The sequence below is a fragment of the Protopterus annectens genome, chromosome 3.part0 (genome assembly GCF_019279795.1).
Source record: "Protopterus annectens isolate FY-2018-M chromosome 3.part0, PAN1.0, whole genome shotgun sequence".
Taxonomy (NCBI): domain Eukaryota; kingdom Metazoa; phylum Chordata; order Ceratodontiformes; family Protopteridae; genus Protopterus; species Protopterus annectens.
The window spans coordinates 1,519,559,062-1,519,579,778 of NC_056731.1; the positions used below are offsets into that span (position 1 = coordinate 1,519,559,062).

The window sequence follows — 20,717 nt, forward strand, 5'->3', positions numbered from 1 at the left end:
CTTACTATAAAGATGGCCATGCCACTTAATTCTACTCAATTGTACTGGCAGAAACAAAAAACAAAAATCATTTTACTCTCACTGTAATCCTTTTTTTCAATGTAACATTCACTGCAGAGTTAAGAATTAGAGCTTTGTACCAAACATTCAAAATGTTTTCTCAGTTTATATGCTCTAGTGGATTTTGACCACCTTGAGTTAGGAAAGCATCTGCTCTATATTAGTACAGGAACACTAGGGTTAACAGTCCTTCAGCAGATGCTACCCCCCCCCAAGACACACACACACAATTAAAAAATACACTTCAGAGAATAGCCATGCTTCTGAATGCCTTTTACATCACTAAACTACATGACTTATATCTATATCATTATGGTATGCAGAATAGTCTCAGTTTAAGGTAATTAAAAGTCAAATTTTATTATTTCAATACTCTTTTCTGATAACTGTTTTCATTCTTGTATCTACACATTTAAAGCAACACATACAAACTAGAGAAATAACAATAGAATGTATAATATACTCTGAATATTATATACAATACCCATTCCCACCAGATCATGTTATACAGTTCCTTGTACTGTCCCAGTCTTTGAAGGTGAACAAAGCTTTCTGGTAACATCCTGGAGGCTCTGTAGCAGCTCAGCAGCACTGGGTCTGGCCTCAGGATCTGAGCGCCAACAGTCAAGAATCAAGTTTTGGAAATGCCAGCCAAGGCCTCCCTCATGGAACACAAATGCTGTCAAAGCTGGACGTAGATTGTAGGCAACCACTGCATATAGGATGTAGTGACGCTCTCCCACATATGGCTGTTCACGGGTGATCATTTGCCACAGGGTGATTCCAAAAGAGTAAATGTCAGCTTTTGGTGTAGGGGCCATTCCTTTTAACAGCTCTGGGGCACGGTGAGTGTAGGTTCCTCCCATGTGGTGACACAGCAAGTTACTGGTATCAGAAGAGGTGCTGATGGGGCTGCCCTGGTGAACCATCTGGGAACAGCCAAAGTCACCAATCTTGCACACGTTTTGGTCTGAGATAAGTACATTGGCAGGCTTAAGGTCCAGATGGATAATCCCATGAGAGTGCAGGAAAGCAAGACCACGAGCTAAATCTTGGGAATACTGTGTACACTGCTGTGCATCCAGAGGCTTGGAAGTTTCCCTGTATAGCAACTGGTGTAATGAAGTACTACCCACATATTCCATGATAATGACACCCAAGTTATCCCCTTTATCCCAGTCACCTGGAGCAAAGGTGCTGGCAGCAAGGACCCGTACCACATTCTCATGGCATAGCTGGGTCACATTGAGTTCTGCCCAGAAGCTGTGACGGGAGGCCAGCCAGTTCTTGGTATGCTTCTTCACTTTCTTTACTGCAACAACTTGATTGTAGTATATGCCCTTATAAACCGAGCCAAAACCTCCTGAACCTAGAGGAATCTCTTCAAGTTCCAGTTGCTGCCAGTTGATCGTGAACCAAGAAAGGTGACGATAGGTAGGAGTGGAGACAGAATTCGAGTCAGGTGATCCAAATCTGTGGACTGAGGCTGTTGCTTTAGGGAATGGGTCAGCTGGACTGCTACAGCAGGTACGCAAATCAACAGCAATAGGAGAGAACTGTCTGGGTAAAAAGCGACTTGCTGGAATGGGAGAAGGCATAACTGTTACCAAATACAAATGGATGTTACATTAAGGTAAGACTGGATGAACAAACATGGGTTTAAAGTCCAGAAAATTCTGAATGCCTTCAAGTTAAATATATTGAACTTGAGTTGCCCCACTGACACACAAGTTCAGCAGCCTTGCTCTGCAAAATTTTTGAGTCTGGCTTCATCTTCCACTACTCCATAGTATTAATTAGGCTTGATACAGAATGTTTTGAAGGTAGCTTCTTTTCCTGCTATTTCATGAAATGCTGGTTATGAGGAAGAGGGTGAGAAACAGCAGTAGTGGGAAGGGCCCTAATTGTCAATTTCAAGTTATAATTCTTGATCTCACATTGGTTAATGGAAACCACAAATGAATTCCTCTGCCAATCAGCATGTCCCTCTTCCAAGTGCAGCATTTCTTTCACTCTATTAAAGTTGTGCAAGTCCAAGGTGACCCTGAAAATGATCTATGTGAATCAGACTTCTACCCCAGTTAACAAATACAATAAAATAAAACAAAATAAAATATTATACAAATGTAGCAATGCAAAGAGTAATGTATGTACTGCAGTACAAGATGAAACAGTCCTGACAATTAAGACTATCACAATAAAACACACAGGGTAAAAACACAGTACACACTGTTATGTAACCTGATAAATAGAAAATCATACTTTCTCATACCATGAATATTGTGGAATTGGCATAACCATTCAGTTAAGCTGCTTGTATTAATAAGCAGTGCTCACATGTATCAGGTAAACATTTCTTCACCTGCAGACTGTGTAATAAGGCTAAGACAGAAGTCACCTGCTTTACTGCTGCACACAGTGCTCCATTAAAAACATTTACTGTTCTAAATACCTCAGAATGGCATATAATTCCACAGTGTTATTTACATTTTTGCAATATCATTCTAATGAGTGGTCAGATAGAATATCCAAATATTTCCATAAAGGTCTGTTTTTTTTTTGGGGGGGGGGGGTTATTAAACTTAGTTACTTGCCATTACACTTTTATGGCTACTATGAAATCTGTTGAAGAAGCTCTAGTCAATAATGTTAACAGAAAGTATTTATTTGATATAGTACACCATTTCTGAAACAGAAATATGTTAATAAAAACATTTAACATGGTGTAGCATTGTGCATGCACTACCTGTTTCATAGACTGTGAATATTAAGACTGTGTGATGCTGCTAGAACACAAAAATTGGGCTGTCTATATTTAGATTCTTATTTTGTTTCTTTCTGGATTCCATGCCATTCAGGAAGAAGAAAAGTTGCTTTGTGGATGAAGAGAGAGTTAAACGAAAGCTAGCAAAGATGTTTTGGGGACAGGTGGGTTGATTTGTGAAGAAAGACTGTTCACAGGTCTGACATGCATACGCAGGATTGGAAGAGGGAGACAAGGTATGACACAGTTTCACATGATCACATGATACTAAAATGGAATTATAAGGGGATTCAGCTTGGGAGGGATGAAGAAAGGAAGGATAGAGGGTATGGGAGATATAACTGGCAGTTTGAGGGGACTAGTTTCAAAACAAGTATGACTGTTTTAAGGTGGAGGATGGAGTATAAAATAAGGTTTATATATGCATGAGTTATATAGTGAGTGACAGGGATGAGCAAGGACAGGGCAACAATGAAGTGCTAATAAAAGGGCAGATGTGGTAGTTCTGTAATATTTCTCTCCTGGCTCATTCAGATATTCACATCTATAAGGTGTACATCTAGGCAAAAATACAAATGTAACAGAATAAGTAAAAAGATCATTTTACTCACATTCATAAAATATGATGATGCAGGGAATTTGAGTTTACTAACAGTGTATTGCTATACTTTAAAATGCATCTGAAAGTGGACTGGCACAAAACAGCATGAAAAATGTCATTACCTCACACTGTGTCATGTTCTAGAGAGAACTTGGTCAAAACAACACTAAAAGTAAGTAATAGTACTTGTTGTGAGTATGGTATATAAATAATACATATAATATCAGCTATAAAACACAGGTTACCTGAATAAAACGATCCAATTACTGGGATTCAAACACATAGATTATGGCTGCATGCAGTCAACCACCATGAAACAGAAGCAAGGATTCACAGGGAAACTGTCTAGTACATATCATGCACTTGCATTGGGAATGGCAACAAATAGACTGGCCAAGGCTAGTAATGATTCTTAGGGTTATGTTGTGCTGAAGTACAATGTGCCCATATACACAACAGAATATATATGCAAATGGCCAGAGAATGGGATACATATAAAATGGGGGAGGGAAATCAGGTCCTAATGATATGCCAATTTATGCCAAACTTACACAGCTGCTTTTCATAGCTGTACATGAAGGAAATGCCATGTTAATGTGTGTCTGACTATAAAAGCAAAGAACCATAAAAATGTTGAAGCTGTAGACTGTGAAAATGCTTTGGGGAGTAGCATTCATGTAGCAACATACTTTAGCTATTATCGCTGACAGTCCCCAACGCTATGAGCAAGCTGGTGTCTGGTGCCAGTGGAAATGCTACTATCAGTGAGTGACTCACAATAATTTCACAGATCATTTGAAGTTATGCAGCGTGTTGATTGACATCTGTCATCAATATGTGGAATTAATAGAAATACATATTTTTCTCATACTCGTGGAGACAGAGGTATGTATTTTTTTTCTAAGCTAGCTACAAGGACCTTTTAGAAACCAGCAGAAATATGGCGGTGATTTCACAGGCTTCTGCTTCTAGAATACTCAGTAAGTGCCTCAGCCTAATGCTTCTACATGTGAAAGAGCACATATGATTTCGTAATACACCACAAAAGACAATTAATATAATGCATGCCTTCTATGACATTGCCCACCTCCCTAAAGTATTGGTTCACATGCACTGCAGACTTAGCAATAAAGGCCCACCTGTCTCACAGTCACTAAGGATTGTGAACAAGAAAGGCCACCATTATGTAAATTATCAGAGAGTGTGTGACATGTATGGGATCATAACCTATGTGCATGTGTAACAGCAGATTGAATAATTCACATATATGGCATGCATGTCAGTTGTAGCACTCTTTCATGCAAACTGAAATACCCAAAGACCACCAGATTGGTAAGTTAAGGTATACAGCTGTATTTATTATGTGTGCAAAAATAAAATCCCTGAAAATGTTAAGCTGTATTGCAGGTGATGATGGATACCTACTGGAGATCGAGCTTATGATGGCTGTAAAGAATCCACAGAGCATGGCTGAATACCAGTATAATGCCACACATGCACTAACCTGCAATATTGTATACTGTACATTTGGCTTGTTCAAAGCCTTCTTTCACTGCCTCAAAAATCCTTTATTTGTGAGGGGGGCACTCCAGTGCATCCTGCCAGAGTCTACAGGATGTTTGAGCATAATGTATGATCCATAATATGTTGTTGAGACAGCCTGTGCAGGCTCAAGGTACTGATACACCTGGACTGCTAATATAAACACACAGCAGTGAAGGCATATCAATATTATATAATGAGAGTATGGTGGAACAAGAGCAACTAGCAGTAACACAACCATCACCAAACAGTGATGGGCCCAATACGTAGGAGGACAAGCAACGTAATGACTACTAGTCTAGACCTGTGAGCCATGACAGGGAAACAGTGACAGAGCATTGTAAAACAGAGGAGACATGATGCATTCAGTGTTAATAACAGGCTAATCTGGTAAGTTAGTAGTTTAGCCACAATGTGCATCAGGCATTGCCACACTTATCCTACAGAATGGAGGATAAAATGTGTCATAGTTGTCATCATGTGCGTAGTTGGCTTGGGAACAAAGATACATCATCTGCATAGGTGGCATACATGTGTCTGTCTACACACACACTGGGTGGGGGCATATCACAAGTGACAGAGACAGAGGTCTTGAGGTCACTGCTATTCAGTGTCATTGACATCTCTATCATTGATGGTGTATGGGTGATTGTGATCTTTAACTGCTATGCTGGCTTGTTTTACTAAGACTTGGGCTCCCTCCTGACATGGATGGTGTATTACTGTGGGACCATGACCTGGATGGAGTCCGCTCATTAGATGTTCTGCCACTGGAGGTCAAGTGTCATGGTGATCTGTGATGTGTGACAAAGTATTGTACATGTCTATATGTAGGTGAACTTTGTGTACCCTGTGATGGTCCCCCTTAATGGCCACCCCGGTATGTACCCTACCTGAAGCTCAGGTGGGATTGCCAGTATGGAAAATGATGACGGCATCAGAGATCTTCTGCAACAAGGTGGAGGTGGAAGTGATGTGTGCCAATACAGACCTCATAAGGCCAATAAGAATGGTGTTCCTGGACTACATGTTGTCATGGATACCACTCAACACAAAATTAATCATGTCCATGTTGGGCAGGGTTACAAGAAATTGAGCTGGGGTGCTACAATGGCACATTTGCTGACTGATCCCAAGTGCTGCCCACACTTCAGGAGACATCCATGAGAGAGGATGGCACTGGGCACCACTGCAAGGTATATCCACCTCAGATGCAGTGTGTTCATCTGCTGCAGGCACTAGGGTAACATCACTGATGGTTGGAGCCACAGGGGAACCATTCCCTAGGTGGAGATAGTAAGTTCCAGGCTCTGCAATCTTGGCTGTCTATGTAGGAGGCTATGCCACCAGCCTGTAATGTGGGTGTATGCCCACTCAGAATAGAGACAGGCAGTACAACTGTTTCACTGGACTGTGACTTAGGTACCTGTGTCATGTTGTCATCAGCCTCCCATTTGTGCTATCATCAACCTATTGTCCTGACGCAGTATGTACACGTAATACCATAGCAGTGGTATGTCTTGTGAATATACCACAAAAGCCTAACCAGACTGAGTACATATCTGTGCCCAAACAGTGTCCCTGTGGCATCCATGCCATAGGTGTTTATATATGTCATATAATCCCCAGCCAATCTCAGCTGCCATCTCAACATGACTGGATACCTCATCTTCCTATGACAACATATAAAATCAATACATGCTTTGTTTAGGCTAACATCTGTATGTGTACTGCTAATGCAGAGAAATATGATGAACCTGGTGCATCATCCACAGTGATGTATGGGTCTGGGTCCATCCCCAACCAATGTCCACTCTTCCATGAATGATTTCAGAAGCATTATCTCCCTTAAGGGACACTAGAAACCAATCTTGCTCTGTCAGCCTGCTGCTCCTTTGTGCCTCTCTCTGTGATCAACCTTGTAGCTGCTATGAAATGTGCCTTTGCCTTGGCATGGCATAGAATTTATTTATTATTTGTATATTTACTTGTTTACTGAGGTAGTGCACTGATTTCAGTGGACCATCTGCAGGCACAGCCCAGGTGAAAAGGATCACAAAATAAATGAAATAAAACATACATACAGATATAATGATATGTTATAAAACACACACACACACACACACACACACACACATATATATATATATATATATATATATATATATATATATATATTGATATATTTACAGATGCAAAAATATGTTACAATATTTAGTTCAAGAAGCAGTTTACAAAGTCAAGACATGGACAGAAAAAATGGAATTATGCTTGGCATAGCTTTTTGGATAAGATGTTGCCATAATGACTGAGATGGTTTATGCTACAGGGATAGCAGCTTAACATTACATAGAGAAGTATGAAGGTATTAGAAGAGGCAAGTGAGAATAGTTTCAGGAAAGAATGCCATGGGGAGAAGACAGAGAAATGGAAAGAGGCATGCAGAGGTAAGAGAAGTGGAAAGGAGACAAGTGTGAGAGTTGCAAAGAGAAGAGGGAGGTACAATGAATGAGAGGCAGTAAGTGAGGGGATGACAAGATAAGGAAGGAAGAAACAGGGATAAAAGGGTGAGAGAGAGTGGCAGGGTTCCTGTAAAGTGACCTGTGTGAGTGCATCTGCACTTTGTTTGGGTGAAGACGTGTTCCTTGAGCTGTTGTCTGAAGTCTGAGTACATTTGGAAATCTCTGATTGAGAGTGGAATGGAGTTTCATAGTTTAGGTGCTACGATGGAGAATGCATGGTTACTGCAATGAAGTATAGTTTTTGGAGGTGGTAGGGTGGGGTTGAGACTGAGCGATACCCCTCAGATTATATGTGTGTGGGGGGGTTGGTGAAAAGTTTGAGTGAAATAGGGAGAAGTCTCAGGAGAAAGGGCATTGTGAAGTTATGACCCTGGTAGGAGGTTGGCTTTCAAATTTACTGGGAGCCATTTAACTCTGGCGAGAGTTAGGCAGTAGTGTTCATTAATGAGGAATTAATAATGAACCGGCAGATTTTACAGGAGATGGTTTAAAATGTGGTGGCATTTTTTTACAACTGCATCTATTACAGGTAGTCCATATTTGAGTTGAGATAAGAGTATTCCTTTGCCTGTGGCAGCTTTGACTGGCTTGGACAGAGGAGGTGATAATGTTTTTTCCCAGAACAGTGGTGTGTTGATCTTTTTGCTTATGTTTGATCAATTTAGCCAGATGCCAAGGTATTTAAAGGATGTGGTAGTTTCTGTGGTGGTTGTGTTAACATCTTTAATATTAAGGAAGTTGGGTGCTTTGGCTATTTTTTGGTTTGTTCCAAACAGCATTACTTTTGTTTTTGAGGGACTGAGTATAAGTTTCTGACCTATTACCCATTGGTTGAGGGTTTGTAGGTCACCTTAGAGCAGAGTTTGTATAACAGAGTGGGATTTGTTAGACCTGTAGATGACCATGTCATCTGCATAAAGAATTACAAATATTAGAGGGTGATCCGATGGGAGTTTGTTGATAAATAATGAAAATAACAGAGGGTTTAAAGTGGAACCTGGGGACTCCTTTCATAAGATGAGCTGCTCAGAGACAGTGGTGCTTACTTTCACCTTGAAGGAACTATTTGGGAGGAAATCTACAAACCAAGGTTTTGCATTGTCACTAATGACTAATTTAGTTCATTTGTCAAACAGTAAGTTATGATCAATTAAGTCAATAAAGATAAATCCTGTTAAGTTCCCTTAATCCATATTGCATAGAATGTCATCTGTAAGGGAGTATGTTGGTAACGTGCTTATGACACTGCTGCAATGTGTGACTGCAGCCCCTCCAAGTGCATTTATGTAATAGAACACTATCTGCAACATCTGGTCCCATAAAGCTATAAGGGCTGGATAGCATCTCCTTTCTCCAACAGCAGCCATCCATATGTCTTAAGTGCCTTTCACATGTTATCAATTTCTGAAGGTCTGAAATTGTCCTGCCAGTGCTGTCAGACTCATCATCCAGACATGCAAACACGTGTGAACACGTCATACAGAAGTACATGCTGTATACTGCTTGGACTGATATGATGACAGCTACAGACTAAAGGGTAATCTTATTGGGAGTATATCATATACTACATATACTGATAGCTATGAAAATAGTTCCACCAGGTGTACATGCCACTTAGTGATACATATGCACCTCCAACAGGGCCATCTCATTTGGTAGTGCAATTGGATAGGTATAGGGTAAGATAACATGAGGAGATATCTTGAGAAATGTCAGAAACAGAACCCTGCCATAGCAGAGGGGTGTGGTGATAGCTATGTGCAAACACTGGCCTGCTGTGTATATCAACATAGTCTAATGAATAGATTAGGCAGGTTATATCCACAACATAATAGTGAGAGGAATGTAGAGAGACAGGTTGTCTTTGTGTTATGGTTTACCTTTTAGTCATTACAACATATAAATAAGGACTCATAAGGCACACATCTTTATATTGCTAGTCTTTAATAAGTTCACTTCTAATATAAGGGTGCCCCTCCTTAGAAGGGAAGGTAAGAGCAGTTTATCACACACTTTCAGACTACTGAGTATCTCCTCAGAGCAGCCTATATGGCCATGAATTGCTGCAGTGCTACCTAATATTACTTCCCAGCTATCCCACATACGAAGCTTGGGCAAGATAACATTAATCCTTCAGTCAACAGTTCAGCAGCATCAGGCACTGGTAAGCTTGCTATGATTTTTAGCAAAAAGCTTCACATCAGATAGTCAAATCTCATTTAACCGAAGACGAAGTATGTCTAGAGATTTCCCATCATGGCGTGTTACAAGTTATTATGGGAATAGAACAAAATGAGTGGTTGAGCCAGATGGACTGGTTGTCTTCTTTTTATATAATTACCAGTCTTTGTCTTAATTGCCTGTTTCAAAGGACACTTTCCTCAGAATTTGTGCCAGCTATATGAAAAGATGAAATTGTGTTTCTTATGCCAAAAGGAAGCATTGTCTTCTTTTTTTATTGAATATCTTTTTATTGAGTATTTTTCCTTATACAGAATGCAAAATAGAAGAGTAACAGGTCATAAAACATATGAAACAGTTGATGTTACATAATGCTTAAAATTTAGCAAGTTATTTAAACTAGGTATTCCACATTTCTACTACAGAAATACAAACAAGCTAAGATCACACTTTGGATTACTATGAAGCTATGCTATGTTATGTCATAGTCAGAACATTGTTATATTATAACAGTTCACTTGCATATTCTGGTTACAAATGAAAGTATAACTGGAGGCACAACACCAACGTACCTAACATTAACAGTCTACTCTACTATACTCTATATACATATGTACAAGAATGTCACCTTAGTTAGTGGTGTTAGTACAAGAATGTCACTTTAGTTAGTGGTGTTAGTACTCTCAACTCATGGTTGTGTTTACTGTCTATGTGTAATTAACACTGCTTGCCATTTGTGATAAAATAGCAATTAATGCTTTGCAGTAGTTATGATAATATATTTGGTTCTTTTGGCTTTTTATATAAAGCTTCTTAGCCAAAATATGTTTTTTGGCCATGTTCTTGTATTCTGACCAGGATAGTTTGGATCTGTCCAACCAGTTTTTTGCTATATATAATTTTAATAAGGTACATAGTGTTATTGTTGTGTGTTTGAAGAAACTATTTTTACTTTTGAATATATGCAGTATTGCTGTCTCCCAGGACAAAGTGAATTTTGAATAACCTGATTTGTCTAAGAGAAGTGTTAGTGAGCACCATAGTTTATAAACTGTTTTGCAGCTCCAGAATATGTGGAGGATGTCAATCTCTTTATTAGGGCAAAAGGGACAATAGGGTGACTTAGATGGATTGAGTTTGTTAAGGTGTACAGGTGCATGATATGCATTATTGAAGATCATGATCTGGGTGTAAATTAATTTTTATATGGCGTCAGTTTCATAGTATTTCTAATAGCTAATTCCTTCTGATTGACTGATATGATACTACCTTTTCCTTCCCAGAACTTTGAAAACAGTATTGTATTGTGATATTTATTTTTTACTATTTATTTATATGTATTTCAGATCATTTTCTTTTTGTATAAAAGCAGTTTTTGGATTTGTTGTGCTAGTTTGATATCTTGCTCATTTACAATGATATCCTTGGTTATAGCACTTAGTATAAGATTGGTTTAATTATCACCTTATAATTATTGCTTGCTCTAATTAGGTTCTTGATGTTTTCCACTGAGAGGTTTTATAGTTGGTAGAAATCCCATACTGTATAGTTTTTTATTAATGGGGATTTATCCAGGTTTACCATAGAGTTTTCTAGTTTTATATCAGAGCTGTTATGAATTGGTTGTAGAAGAATAATCGTGTCTTTTAGATTTATTGATATCAGTAATTTCTTGAAAATTTCAGATTTATTAATTAAAATTGGGTGAATATTTGTAGTCTTAAGAGTTTCTTGATTAATGAAGGGAATCGTTTTTGAGTTAATTTTACATGTCATGATGTTTTGGTGGAATAAGTTAATCCATATTGGGCACCATTCATTACCTATTGTGTCATAGTTAGCTATTTGCATGATGCAACTAGCATTAATAATTTCGTTAAAAATCAGGAAGGCTTACACCTCCTTTTTCTTTTGGGAGTATTAATTTATTGTAGCTAATTCTTGAACTTTTTGGATACCATATAAATTTTGCTAGTCAAATTTTTATCTTGTTGAAGAAGGTAAATGGAATTTTCATGAAAGTGGCATTCAAATGGTATATGTGCTTTGGCAGAATGTTCATTTTGACAATTAAGGCTTTTGATAAGGTAGAGAGTTTAAGCATTTCCCGTTTGTTAATGTTACCTACTATATTTGTCCAAGTTTTACCTATGTTATTATTGAACATATGTGATTGTGTATGGCTGAAAATTATACCTAAATATTTCAGAATATATTGCACTTTAACATTAGTCTCCAGAAAATAAAATTCCTTATGTCCCAGGGGGTCGATTGGAAATATAATTGACTTACTGGGATTGATTACATAATTTGATAATAGAGAAAACTTATCAATGGATGATTAGATTTTATCTAAATCAGTGTTGGGATACTGGAAGTAGATATTGAGATTGTCTGCAAAAGCTGTGTATTTTATTTGGGTTTTAGATACTGAAATAAGGTGATGATATGTTCTCTGAGTGATTAGTAGCAGTGATGCTTCTATATAGAAATTGAATGATTTGGTGAGAGTGGGCATCCCTGTCTGGTGCCATTAATAATTTGTACTGGGTTAGATGTCTTCTTGTTTTTATAAAGATGTGTAGAAACAGGCAACCTGATGTCCAGATAGTCAATACTAACCACAGGAAACAAAGTCCAAGTTTCTTCTTTAACGTAAAAGTATTTTATTTTTCAAAAAGACAACGTTTTCGCCGTGACCCAATTTAACTTGAATTCAACAGGAATTTGGGCCATTATCTTAAAAAACTGGCCACTAGTTATTAATTCCGTTAACTTGATTGACAAGTTAGGTCAGCGCCCCTATGTAATTTACAGGAGAAGTAATAATTTGAAAGAACTTTTACAGCATACTTCTAACACTTATGGTCACATAAGACCTAGAGGTTCATTTAAATGTGGATGCTGCAACATGTGTAAAGTGATGAGAACTGGAAATTCCTTTATAGTTAGGAATAAAAAATACAACATTAAGCAGAGGATTACTTGTGATTCAAAGTCAGTGGTGTACATTGCTTTGTGTAATTCCTGCCCTTCCTTTTACATAGGAAAAACCAATCGTAAACTAAAAGAGAGAATATACCAGCACCTTTATGCCATAAAAAAACCTCTTTTAGAGAATGCCTTAGCAAAACATGTTAGCAGTAACCCTGACCACTCTTTTTGTTTTATGGGTATTGATCAAGTACCTTTAACCGATAGGGGAGGCCCCTTTCAGATAGTTCTTGAGTGTGTCGAACTTTTATGGCAGTTGAATTTAGATGCATTTAGGCTAGATGGCCTCAATGAGAACTGTAACATTTCATGTGTTCTTAAACTAAGGAGCTACTTTAGGTAATGCCTATATGTACATTATTTTGTGTGTTTAATGCATAATTTTTTACAATGTTAATGTAAATGCACTAGTAAGAACATTTTTATGTTGTCTTTTATCATACAATATTTATAGATAATTCAATGGAGTTTTATGAGTATTCATGATTTTATTCATTATTTTTATTGAGTCAAATTAGTGCAGGAAGTGCAATTATTTGTCACTTCCTGTTAACTGAGTATTTGAACAGACCAGTTTAGCTGTTTTACTTGTCTTCTTCTGAGGAAGCTGTGACAGGGGTCACGGCGAAAACGTTGTCTTTTTGAAAAATAAAATACTTTTACGTTAAAGAAGAAACTTGGACTTTGTTTCCTGTGGTTAGTATTGACTATCTGGACATCAGGTTGCCTGTTTCTACACATTTTTACAAGTTTGTTTGCTCATTTTTGACTGTTTTTATAAAGAGTTATAGTTGCTTTACAGTATAGCGTTTTGATAATTTTTATGCATTCTTTTGGGAAACCAAATTGAAAAAGTATAAAGAGGAGGAATGTTTGATTGACTCTATCAAATGCTTTTGTTGCATCCACTGATAAAGCGTATTTTGGGGATTTGTGCCTGGCACATAGGTGGGATAGGGCATCTATGGCTAGCATTGACTTCTTAGCTAATAACTTTCACTCAACAAGCCTAACCAGTAGCATAAGTAAATGTCTTGAAAGAACCATCTGCCAGCTACTATCATTTAAACAAGCATTAGATTTGAATCAGCATGGGTTCTTAGCTGGTCACATCTGCTTAACCAAACTGTTTAAGCTTTTATTTGAATTTCATACTATTAATCAAGAACTGTCTGCTGATAATCACTTACTTGGATTTGGAGAAAGCTTCGGATTTTGTGTCCCACTCAGAAGTGTTACATTCAATTAAATTTGCTAACATTGACATGTATATATTAAGGCAGCAAGATAATTGGCTACAAAATAGGACATGCAGGGCTAGAATCAGGAATATATTTTCTGATGAGAAATTTGCAAATGGAGGGGTTCCATAAAGGTCAGTGCTGGGACCATTTTCTAGTATTTTCATGACCTCCTTTCCAATGAAATCTAATATCTGGGTGAGCAAATTTGCCAGCAACACTAACGTTGATGTAATTGTGACTAATTTAGTAGATCATGTTACTTTTCAAAAGTTTTCAGACTCTTTATGCCAATGGTCCCAAAGTAAAAAAATGTTATTAGTGCATCTAAGTGTGGGAAACTCCGTTTTGGTAAGAATAACTATGTGCATCCCTCAGATACTGACGACTCTAATTCATTAGAGGTTGACAATATTAAAGATTTGGAAATTATGATATATAATTATCTTCAGTTTTGTGGCAATATACTTGCAATCATTCAGTGATGAGAAATCTGTTTTGTTGCCTGACCAGTTGGGATAACAGTTTTTGTTTTTCTGTATGTCTGTGGTAAGACCCCACACTGAATACTATGCTGCAATGTATATACATACTATCTCACAATTAAAAATTAGTAAGGATACAAATGTCATTTATGACAAATTTTTAAGGTAGGCATCTAAGATATAGGGGCAGGCTCATACATCTCTCCCTATATGCTATCATTTACAGATTAATTGGGGTATCTGATTCTCATCTACAAATGTTCAAAAGGTGAAGTTATGGCTTCTACACTGGGAGTGTTGTTTATTTCTCTCCATTTTGGTACTAGGTATAACAGCTCCTTAGCAGCCTTCCCAGCATGCAAACCACAATAAAAAACAACCATTTTCTTTGTAGAGTTATCAGTATATGGAATTTCTTGTTACTTTCTATTAGACAATCTAATTATCATTTTCACTTAAAAAAAATAGATGCATGTTTTTTGAGGTCACAGCTTGTGATCTTAACTTTTTTTTGATTGCATACCTCTGGATAGCCTGAAATAAGAATGCAGATTTATTTTATCAGCTACAATGAACATTGAACATTTTCCAAGTCTGCATCACTTATCACACAAAATGGCAAAACCCCACAAAACTATACAAATGTATACCTGTTGCAATGCATGTAGGTAAAATAGATCGGGTGCCATGAATGTCTATGAATCATTTTTTATTTTGCTGCCATGCATCTGTGACTGAATGTGCAACTGATTACCTGAACGTGCTCTTGACATCTTATGACTGTGTGTTCATGTTGGATATCTGCTTGAGTATGCACATAGTGCCACTGCTCTTTGCTGTGCTCCCCATGATAAAGAAATTAAATTGTAAGTATGATCGAGGGGCTACTATTTTCTTCCCCATGAAACTGATATTTTCGGAGGAGATTCAGGAGAATGGATGCTTCTTTGCTGTGTACCAGAGAATGCCTTCAGGGTGAATGAAGTACAGTAAGAGCCTGCTTTATCTTCCCCACTGCCATTAGACAGAGTATGTACTGGGTCCCTCTGATGGTGCCTTCAAGAATGTTGGTGTCTGGTGTGTGGAGAAAATGTAGAAAATTATAATGGCTGTATTAAATTTAAAAAGTAACAGTTTCCATAACAGACAAAAGTAAAAGATGTATTGGATTTGTCTTATCAGTAAATGTGTAATGTTTAAAGTGAAATATGTACAATGATATATAGCTGTGTATTTACTACTATGTTTTATAGTTTAAGCTTTGCATTTTATCTGTGCAGGTGTCTGCAGTATTGCAGAGTCTGCTGCATGAAGTTTCTAGCTAAGACTCATGACAGTTTCCTTATATGGACTCCTTAGTCTCTCATTCCCTCTTGGACATGCAAATGTAGAAATAGGAAAGGCCAGCCCCAGGATTCAATAAACTCCATGTAGGTTTCATGCGGAGCCTACATGAAGTGTTAACACGATTGTGATGTTGCGCATCAAGCGGCATTGTGCAATACATATTAATGAGGCACGGTGCACGTAAGAAAGGTTTTGTGGCCTGTGCTGGCCGCAACACCTCTTATGTGAATGCAGATAGTATTTCTGTGTACAGTTGCCGGCCTCTCACGTACCTCATTTTGGGTATTAGATCATGTTGGATGAAGTTCCACATTACTTTAAGATGTTAGTAAGCCATAGTATGTTTTACGCACATTTGTTCCACATTATGAGGGCTACTGTTGCTCTTTTTTGAAGATGGAAGGTTGAGAGCTATGACACAGATAGCAGTGATTCTGCCCAAGGATAGTATGACAGCATGGCATTTTGTTTTTCCCTTTCTTTAATTTTCTACATTTATTTTTTTTTTCCTTGCCACTTTTTGTACAATGCAACACATAGCTCAAACACTGGAAGCAAAGAACCCGAGCACCATAGAGGGCATCATGCAGCATTTTCAAACACTCTGCTCACACCCGGTAAGTGCATAATGACTGGAATTGGTGGCAAAACATCAGGATGTAAAGAGCAGTTGGTAGGAAAACCTCATTCTGCATCAGGCTTGATCTCTGGTATTCATGTCTGGTGTTTCTGGAGAGGGACCCTGCTTCCGAGCACAGAGGTGGGGTGTCCAGGAGTCCAAAGTCTTTGTTGGACTATTAGTTCAGCATCATGGGCCCCAGTTACTGAAGAGGGATTACTCAAGGTCAGAATACAAATCTGAAGCATGGAATAGTGTTGCCAGGGCTTTGACTAGTGCTACAGTTATCCCCCAGACGTTTGAACAATGTCAATGCCAGTTCGAAGATCTCAGTAGGAGGAAGAGGGATACCCTCAACCCTGGCAGTTCATTGCAGGTGATAAAAATCACCACCTCTGCCATTCATCCTGGAGGGAATCACTGGCCTATCTTGTGGGACAGAACTATCTGAGGGGCCAGGTAGTGCAGTAGAGCAGGGGCAACAGAGGGAGTACTACCAGGTTGGGTCCCAGACATCCTAGCCTCAGTGCCATAGCCAGTGAAGTAGGGGTAGGAGGATCCTGTGGGGCAGGCCTACCCCACTGTGCTGTGAGAAAAAAGAAAAAAAAGAGAAGATAAGGGATGGGCGAGTGAAAAAAGGGAGAACATTAGCAACTTCATTTGTAACATACAATGTATTGATACAATTATTTGACTCTATTCTGTTACCTCTACTTTTAAGACTACTAACTCCAAACAAATAACTTTTTTACTTTTAAAGCTATTCAGTTCATAACAGATGCACACTATACTACAGATTGCAACAATCAATCCTTGATCTGCACATGTATTGCACATATGTGAGTTCCAGTTATACAGATTACAGTTTAAAGCAGATAATTTGTGCCACTGCTGTAGAGGTTTGAATCTACTGTACAATACTGATGACAAATTAATAGTACTGTATAGCTGGGAAGTGTGGTATGTGAACCCACAAGCTCTGACTACTGTCTAATACTGTGCTGTTGGTTTGACATGCAGACTAATGCATGCATACTTGCTGTTACAGTTCAGATATGCATGCTCACTTTGATACAGCTGTATAAAATACCCCCAAAATATCTTAAACTTTTAATGCTAGAATAACAGTACTGTTCTGCTGCATACATACCACATGCTTCTCTCATCCATGCCAATCCACTGGCATGGGTTCATACATTCAGTTCTCAGTCTGTGATGGCTGTGGAAAAGATAGAAAAGAACAGAATATGATTAAGAACACCAGTGCTGAATATATTCAGATTTTAACTTTTACAAGTACTCTATGTAATTGATACTTACACATCTGTGGGGTGCCCCCAGTCCTACATTCCTTGATCCAATGTTTGAGGGTATCCCTCTTCCTCCTCCAGAGGTCATCAAGGGTACCCCGCTTCCTCCTCTGGAGGTCACTGTAGTGATGTCTACATTGCTCACCAGTGCGGGGAATACCAGTAGCGCTGGTCAAAGCCCAGGCAAGACCATTCTATGACTCTGACTTGTAATCCAAGCCATAGTAGTCCCTCTGCAATAGCCTGGGCCCATGTTCATTCACTAGGAGTCCAACAAACATTTTGGACTCCTGGACACCCCATCTTTGAGCATGGAATCTCAATCCCTCTCCACAAGCACCTGCCATGCCTACCACAGAGCAAGACCAATGTAGAATGATATTTTCCAGCCAACTGCAGGTATTGCGCTTACTGGGAGGGCACACTTTTTTTTGTTTTGCAACATTTGAACTTGTTGAGCAACATTTAGCATCGTGCAGAGTGCTCAAAGGTGCACACTGCTGGGCAACATGTTTAGTTTTAATTTAATGCATCCGGTTTGTATTTGTGGCTGTCTGTGTCCTGTTTGCTACCTGGGTGGTCCATCTGTCCAGTTTGTGCACTACTACGCTTTGCACAAACCATATGAGCACAGCCAAACCCATTTGTGCTAAGTGGTGCATCACACAAATACTGGCCCAAAAATAAAAAATAAAAGAGAGAATTCTTGAAATGAGGAAAATCAGTATATAACATACACAGTAGTAAATGTTAGTACACATCATATATGCCTACATAGGTCTGGATTTCATCTCTCACTCCAATGCACCTTCATGAAACAGGATGTGTGCCTTATCCCTCTTTTCCACACAAACAACTTTGCAGCAAAGAAATTAAGTCATTCCTCACACAGCCTAGTGCAACTGCATGTACACTGATATCAATGCATAAACTGTTATTTGTACAATTATTATATTTAGTATATTTTGATGTAGTGCACTTAGTGATCACACAACCTGTTATGATTATTGCTTGCAAATATTCATCTCTGTATTACCTTTCTGTGTTTCTTGGTCATTCATCAGTTATCTGACCAGTACTCAGAGACATGCAGTGTGTAAGCCAGTCTATATCACTGACCTTAAAATGTGTGAGGATATTAACTGGGAATAATATGATATGCAGTTGCCAACAACTGAAGGGTATGTTGGATAGCACAAACAAGCACAGACTGCTCTTTTGGGGGGTGGCAAAAGTGAGTTCCTGTTATGGTACATGCAAGGGTACACTGTTCTTTCGGGGGGGCAAAGCTGAGTTACTGTTATGGCACAGACAAACACATAGTGTTCTTTGGTGGGAGCAAAGGTGAGTTACTGCTATGGTACAGACAAGGATATGTTGCTCTTGTTACTGCCCTTGTTTTGCATCCTACCTGTTGTTTGATCTTGCGAGGGTTGTGAAGTCTGAAACTGCAATGTCTATCATTACTTTCTAACTTCTCTTCAAGTACAAACGTATGGTGCTAAACTGAGGACATGCAGTGATCATCAGTACTTTGGAGAGGTATGACTGTATGAAACCTTGATGTGTGAGGCCTACTACTTGCTAATGGACACATATAAGTCAAATTAAGTTTCTGCTGTCACTTTAAGGTAATTTCTATACAAATCTTCCACCTTTGACTTGCTTACTGTACCAATTGATGAAATACAAGGGTATGCCACAATATTATTAAACAAGACACTCCAGGTTCAGGGCTAACCTTGTAAATGCAGCAAGCAGTATATAGTCAATACATGGGAAGATAAAGGTTGTGTGAGCTGCCTGCCATCAATGTTACTATATATATGTGAGTAGGAAGAAGGTTTTAGGTCCCTAGGTGGTGAGTGAGGGTTCTATGCATTGTCTCTTATCCAGTCCAAGGGCATACTGAATATGCCTATGTCTGCCTATACCCACAGCAGGTGGTGGGTCCCCCTCTGACACAAACGCAAACAGTAGCAACAAATACGAACTTTAAATGAAGAACGCTAAGGAAAGGGGAAAGAAACTGCTGTATTGTCATACATTCCTAAGACTGGAATATCATGGCATGACGTGATGTACACCATATGTTTGGACTTCAGAATCCTCTAAGAGACATGTCAGAAAGTAATTATACACAATGCAGTTTCTTACTTCACAACCTCCACAAGAGCATCCACTATAATGTTGTGACATTTTGATGCTATCAACTGTGGAACTTTACAAGGCCAAAATAAGTTAAACATACAATGAACAGTTAAGCATCACAAATGCAAATATACTGAGCAGTAAGTTAGCTATGTACCCTGAGCATCAGATAGAAAGCCTTTGTTTTCCTGAAACTAAAATATAGAAAACAGGAATATGGCAAAGTTATTATCACTTGCACAGGGTATTGTGTGTTGGTCATTACAGAGAAAGGTTACAAAGTAGTGATAAACATTGCAGTTTCTGACCTCAGAACCCCTACAACAGCATTCACTATAAAGTTGTGACATGTGGATGCTATATTTCCAGGGGCAATATAAATCACAGGTACGATGAACATTTCTACAACATCAGTGCAGATATAGTAAGCACTAAGTTAGCAATGCACTCTGAGCATCAGATACAGATTTTGTATCCCTGAATTAGAAAGGTAGAATACAGGGATATGGCACAGATATCATCACTTGCACAGGGTATTGTATGGGGGGGGGGAGGCAGGAAGCCTAGGCTGACACAAGAGGTTGGTAAGTGTGTGTGAGTACAAAAGAGAAGAAGGCAGACATTTGAACAATGAAAAATGGGCAGTGAGACAAAATAAGAAAGTGTGTGTGTGTGTGTGTGTGTGTGTGTGTGTGTGTGTGTGTGTGTGTGTGTGTGTGTGTGTGTGTGTGTGTGTGTGTGTGTGTGTGTGTCTGTAGGGGTCTCCAGGTGAAATTGGTGTGTGAGTATGTATGAACACAGCCAAGCTGGGTGCTAGCTCTACATAGTGGTGTGTTGGACAGGTGTGAGCCATGCATGGTAGAGGTGGCAGTTCATCACTGTCATCCTCGACCACGAGAA

At 38.7% G+C, this 20,717-nt stretch overlaps 1 protein-coding gene across 1 annotated transcript; it reads right to left on the minus strand.

Annotated features, from left to right (window-relative positions):
- Nucleotides 1-396: 396 nt before the first annotated feature.
- MOS (MOS proto-oncogene, serine/threonine kinase) lies at nucleotides 397-1,946 on the minus strand. The gene has a single exon (XM_044066138.1). It carries the CDS (start codon nucleotides 1,656-1,658, stop codon nucleotides 564-566), a length of 1,095 nt encoding a protein of 364 aa, XP_043922073.1. The 5' UTR covers nucleotides 1,659-1,946; the 3' UTR covers nucleotides 397-563.
- Between the last annotated feature and the right edge of the window lie 18,771 nt (nucleotides 1,947-20,717).

What these genes read in the sequence shown, in the direction of transcription:
- MOS (XM_044066138.1), bottom strand. Translation starts at nt 1,658, where the DNA reads ATGCCTTCTCCCATTCCAGCAAGTCGCTTTTTACCCAGACAGTTCTCT.